The following is a 5,684-nucleotide window of genomic DNA, read 5'->3' on the forward strand; positions in this document are numbered from 1 at the left end:
CGGCCCTTGGCGGCCGCCGCCGCCTCCACCTGCGCCCACAGCGCCCGCAGCTCCTGCCGGGGCACGGTCACTTGTCCGGCCAGCGCCGGCCGCGCCCGCGCCAGCTGCTCGCCGTCCTGCGGGACACGGGACACGGAGTTACTTGGAGGACCAAGAAATCATGGAATTGTCAATGTCAGGGTTGGGATTGTGGAATTGTTGAGGTTGGGGCTGTTTAGTTGGGGTGATGAGGATTGGACACGTGGGGTGGTGGGATCGTTGAAACTGGACCCACAGAACCATCAAGGTTGGACCCAAAAAGTCACGAGCACTCCACATCCTGCATCACAAACCTGCACCAAAACCTGACCACCCCAAAATCTGCACTCTAAACCTTCACCCCAAAATCTGCACCCTAAACCTTGACCCCAAAGCTGCTTATCCCAAACCCGCATCCCAGACCCACCCAAAACCCACACCCCAAACCAGTACCCAAACCCCACACCCCAAACCTTCACCCCAAAAGCCGCCGCCTCCACCTGCGCCCACAGCGCCCGCAGCTCCTGCCGGGGCACGGTCACTTGTCCGGCCAGCGCCGGCCGCGCCCGCGCCAGCTGCTCGCCGTCCTGCGGGACACGGGACACGGAGTTACTTGGAGGACCAAGAAATCATGGAATTGTCAATGTCAGGGTTGGGATTGTGGAATTGTTGAGGTTGGGGCTGTTTAGTTGGGGTGATGAGGATTGGACACGTGGGGTGGTGGGATCGTTGAAACTGGACCCACGGAACCATCGAGGTTGGACCCAAAAAGCCATGGAGTTGTCAGTGATACACGGGATCCTTGAGGGTGGCCCAGTAAATTGTGGGATTGTGAAGATTGGACCCATGGGATGCTGAGATCATCGAAACCGGACCCATGGAGTTGTGGAATTATTAACGCTGGACCCACAGAACCACGGAATCACTGAGTTGGACCCGTGGAATCACAGAACTGCTGAGGTTGGACCCATGGAATTTTGTGAATTTTGTGGAATCACAGAACTGCTGAGGCTGGACCCACGGAATTTTGTGACTTACACCCCCCACCCATATCCCACCTTTCCCAAGGGCCGCCCCTTCCTGGATCCCATTTTCTCCCTGTTTTCCCCCAGTTTTTCCCAATTTCTCACCCATTTTCCCCCCGTTTTCCCCCGTTCCCACCTTCTCCAGCGCCTCCAGCCAGCCCCGGTTGGCCGCGAGCTCGGCGGCGAAGGCCTGGTGCTTCTGCCACTTGCCCTGCAGGTCCCGCGTGCCCTCGTAGGACACGTCCCGAGCCACCGGCAGCTTCTCGTTCAGCCACAGCGTCAGCTGGGACCGGGAACGGGGACAGGAATGGGAACGGGGATGGGAACGGGGACACAGGTCAGGATCTCTTCCCACCGTCCCATCCCAGCTCAGTTCTCACCTTCACCCCATCCCCATTTTAACCCCATCCATCCCCGATCTCCATCCCAATCCCAATCCCATCCCAATCCCATCCCAATCCCAATCCCGATCCCGCTGGACCTCCTGCCCATCCTGCAGGAACTTCTGCAGCTCCCAGTTATCCCGCAGCCGCCCCAGCAGCTCCTGGGCCGATTCCCGGATCTTCTGGTGCCTGTGCCAGGGCCAGGGGGGGATGAGACCCCATTCCCATGGTATGGGATGGACTGGGATGGACTGGGATGAACTGGGACGGGTCTCCCTCACCTGCTCTCCACCGACTCCACCGTCTCCCGCACCTTTTCCACGTGGACGCCGCCCTCGTCCAGCAGCTTCCGCCCAGTGTCCGTGAGCGCCCGGACGCGCTCGGCGCCGGTGTCCAGCGCGGCCAGGAACTCCTCCAGCCTCCGCACGGCCGCCTCCGCGCCCGGCACCGTGCCCGGCAGCTCCGTGTGGGCCAGCGTGTGCTCCTGCGAGCCAGGATTGGGATCGGGATCGGGACAGCACCGGAGCCCCGGGATCCCCCGGAACACCCCCATCCCCTCACCTGCTTCCCCAGCGTCCCCTCCACCTGCTTGGCGTCCCGCAGGAACACGTGGAAGGCGACAGCCTGGGCCAGGAGCCGCTGCCGCTTCTCCCACACCCGGCCCAGCTCCTCCCAGTCGGCATCCAGCGCTTCCAGGCGCTGCAGCAGGGACAGGCTCTGCGGGTCCGTCTGTCCCCGCGTCACCTCCCGCCCGGCGGCGCGGGCGCTCCGGTAATCGGCGCCGTAGTGCGAGATCTCGGTGCGGAGGCTCTCGTGCTGCCGCAGGGAGCCCTCGGCCTCGGCCAGGGACGCGGGGACATCCTCGGAGCCCGCGGCCGCGCGGGTGCGGGACAGCCAGGCCTGGAGCGCCGCCAGGTCCCGCAGGAAGCCCTGCAGCCGCCGCGCCTGCCCCAGGGACTCCTCGCGGCTCCGGTGGCACCGGCGCAGCGCGTCCCACTCGGCCTCGAGCCCCGCCAGCTCCTCGCGGATCTCGGGCGCTCGCTCCGGCTGCTCCCCCTGCAGCTTCTCGCCCTCGGCCCGCAGCTCCCGCAGCTTCCCCTGGATGGCGTCCAGGTCGCGCCCCATCCCCGACAGCTTCGCCTGCAGCGCCGTGATCCCCGCCAGGTCCCGGCCCAGCCCCCGCGTGGCCTCGATGGCCGCCGTCTTCTCCCGCATCCAGCCCCGCGTCTCGTGGCATTCCAGGCGGAAATTGTGGATGTTCAGCGCCGCGGTCAGCGCCACCTTCTTGCGCTCGGCCAGCGCCCGGAACCGCTCCCACCTGGCACGGGCGGGATCGGGGCACGGTGGGACAGAGCCCGGGGAGCGGCCGGGGTGTCCCGGCCCAGAGAATCCATCCCTGGAGCGTCCGAGCTCCGAGAATCCATCCCTGGAGCATCCCAGCCCAGAGAATCCATCTCCAGAGCATCCAGCCCTGGAGCATCCCAGCCTGGAGAATCCATCCCTGGAGCATCCCAGCCCAGAGAATCCATCCCTGTACATCCCAGCCCCGAGAATCCATCCCTGGAGCATCCCAGCTCGTAGAATCCATCCCTGCACATCCCAGCTCGGAGAATCCATCCCTGGAGCATCCCGGCCCCGAGAATCCATCCCTGGAGCATCCCAGCTCAGAGAATTCATCCCTGGAGCGTCCCAGCCCGGAAAATCCATCCCTAAAACATCCTGGCCCAGAGAATTCATCCCTGGAGCCTCCCAGCCCAGAGAATCTATCCCTGGAGCATTCTATCCCCAAGAATCCATCCCTGGAGCATCCCAACCCCGAGAATCCATCCCTGGAGCGTCCCTGGCTGCCCGGAGAACCCACCCCCGCCTGGAGCGCCTGGCAAATCCATCCCTGCCCGGATCCACTCCCAGTCCCCGCCCGGAACGGCGCCGCCGGGCCCGTCCCCACCTGTCCCGGAGCTGCTCCCAGGTCTCCCGGGCGCTCTCCCGGTTCCTGTCCCCGGATCCCCGCAGCTCCTCCGTGACGCGGCCCACGGCGGCCACGCGCGCCGCCAGCGCCGCCAGCTCCGGCTCCAGCGTCTCGAACCTGCGGGAGCGCCGGGAATGACCGGGAATACCGGGAATTCCGGGAGTGCCGAGCCGGAGCTGGGAATTCAGGCAAGGCTGGGAACCACGGCAACACCGCGACAGAGGTGGGAATGCCAGAAACCCTGGGAATGCCACAAATTCTGGGGGTACTGCGCTGGAGGTGGGAATTTTGGGAAATTTGGGAGCGCTGGGAATACGGTGTTGGAGGTGGGGATTTTGGGAATGCTGGGAGTATCTCAGGTCGAGGTGAGAATTGAGAGAGTACAGGGAATGCTGTGTTGGAAGTGAAAGTTCTGGGAAAACGGGAACACTGGGAATGTTGTGGTGGAGGTAGGAATTCAGGGAATACCGGGAATAATGGGAATACTGGAGACATCCTGAGGAAAAACGGGAATAACGGGGTATTCTTGGGAAAATTCCTGGGGGAATCCCAGTGGGGGCGACCACGGGCACTCCGAGACTTCCCGGGAATAATTCTGGGGATAACTCTGGGATTCCCACGGTGCAGCACGGGGAGCCCCGGGCGCTCACCGCTGCTGCACCACCTCCAGGTCCTCGATGCGCTCGGGAACCTCCATGGAGAGCAGCCACTGCTCCCTCTCGCCCACCCAGAGCGCGCAGGCATCGGCCTCGCTGCGCGCCGCGAACAATCCCAGCGCGTCCCGCAGCTCCAGGCGCCGCAGCTCCGCCCGCTCCTCCAGCTCCCGGTGCCGCCGCTCCAGCTCCGCCAGCCGCTCCGCCAGCCCCGGCAGCACGTCGGGAACGTCGGCGGCATCGCCGGGCAGAGCCTGCTCCCGCAGCGCCGCCAGCGCTGCCCCGCGCCGCCGCAGCTCGTCCTGCAGCTCCCGCAGCCGCCGCTCCAGCATCCCCGCCGAGCGCTCGTCGTGCCCGAGCTCCGGCCCCGCCACTCGGCGGCCAGCGCCGGCAGCGCCGCCCAGAGCGACTCCAGCTCCCGGATCCGGCGGGACACGGCGGCCGCGGGGTCCGGGGAGCCGGGAGCGGGGCCCGGGGGTCCCTCGGAGGGGTCTGTGGGTCTCCCAGTGGGTTCCGTGGAGCCGTCGGGGCGTTCCGAGGGTCTGGCGGAGGATGCCGAGAGTCCCGCCGTGGATGCAGGGGGGGATTCCAGGGGTCCCGGGGACGCGTTCTTGGATTCCGGGGGTCCCGTGGGGGGTCCCGTTGATCCGGCAGCGGATCCCGCTGACCCAGGGGCGGCTTCCACCGATCCAGGGGCGGCTTCCACGGATCCCGCGGCTCCGTCGGGGGCTCCCTGCGCCAGCAGCTCCCGGCCCCGCTCCAGCAGCTGCTGCAGCGGCCCCGCTCGTCCCCCCAGCGCCCCTCGGATGGCCTCGAGCTGGCTCAGCATCCGCAGGGCTCCCGGCAGGTCCCGGCCCAGCTCCGGGCAGCGCAGGAGCCGCTCCTGCTCCCGCATCCAGGCCTCCTCCTCGCCCGCGTCCCACAGGAACTTCCAGAGGCGCCGGGAGCGCTCCAGCCGCAGCCGCCGCTGCGCCGACAGCGCCGAGAGCCCCCGGTAGCGCAGCTCCAGAGCGGCCACGCGGGCCCGCAGCTGCTCCGGGGGGCACGGGCGGTACCCTGGGGGGCACGGGCGGGGGTCAGTGGGGCTTGGGAGTTAGGGGGTCGCAGGGTTTGGGGGTCCTGGGGTCTGGAATTCCCCAGGGTTAAGGGATATGGTGTTTAGGGATGGCGATTTTGGGGGGTCCCAGGGTTTGGGATTCAGGGATGCTGAGGATTTGATAGACCCAGAGTTTGGGGGTGCTGGGGGTCTGGGATTTGGAGGTCCCGGGGTTCAGGGATTCGGTGTTTTGGGGTCTCGGTTTTTGGGGCTCACAGTTTTTGAGGTTCTGCTAGGTCCCGCTTTTGGGGGTCTCAGGTGAGTGGGGGTCCTGGGATTCAGGTGTCGCTGGGTTTGGGGATCCCAGGGGATCCCAATTTTGGGGTTCTCAGTTTTGGGGGGTCACTCACCGCCCCCCTCCCCGAGGAAGCGCTCGGCCGCCGCCCCCACACTCCGAACCCTCTCGGCCTGGGCCGCCACGTCCCCCTCGACCAGGGCGTGGATCTGCAGCAGATCGTCCACCTGGCTCAGGTGCTGCCCGAAATCCCGCGACTGCAGCCGCACCTGGGGACACCGGGGGGGTCACGGGGGGGTCCCGGT

The 5,684-nt window shown here is 66.5% G+C and overlaps 1 protein-coding gene across 1 annotated transcript in view; it reads right to left on the reverse strand.

Annotated features, from left to right (window-relative positions):
- Window positions 1-5,684, reverse strand: part of LOC120504956 (spectrin beta chain, non-erythrocytic 2-like) — a gene marked incomplete at its 3' end in the record, with an annotated part of 20,875 nt that overhangs the window by 9,226 nt on the left and 5,965 nt on the right. The window contains 10 exon segments of the mRNA XM_039714942.1: window positions 30-116; window positions 492-605; window positions 1,180-1,326; window positions 1,525-1,615; window positions 1,708-1,910; window positions 1,988-2,744; window positions 3,375-3,512; window positions 4,046-4,578; window positions 4,581-5,104; window positions 5,495-5,648. Of these exon segments, the coding sequence (XP_039570876.1) occupies window positions 30-116; window positions 492-605; window positions 1,180-1,326; window positions 1,525-1,615; window positions 1,708-1,910; window positions 1,988-2,744; window positions 3,375-3,512; window positions 4,046-4,578; window positions 4,581-5,104; window positions 5,495-5,648 (2,748 nt within the window).

This window comes from Passer montanus, unplaced genomic scaffold, assembly GCF_014805655.1.
Source record: "Passer montanus isolate IOZ18808 unplaced genomic scaffold, ASM1480565v1 scaffold316, whole genome shotgun sequence".
Taxonomy (NCBI): domain Eukaryota; kingdom Metazoa; phylum Chordata; class Aves; order Passeriformes; family Passeridae; genus Passer; species Passer montanus.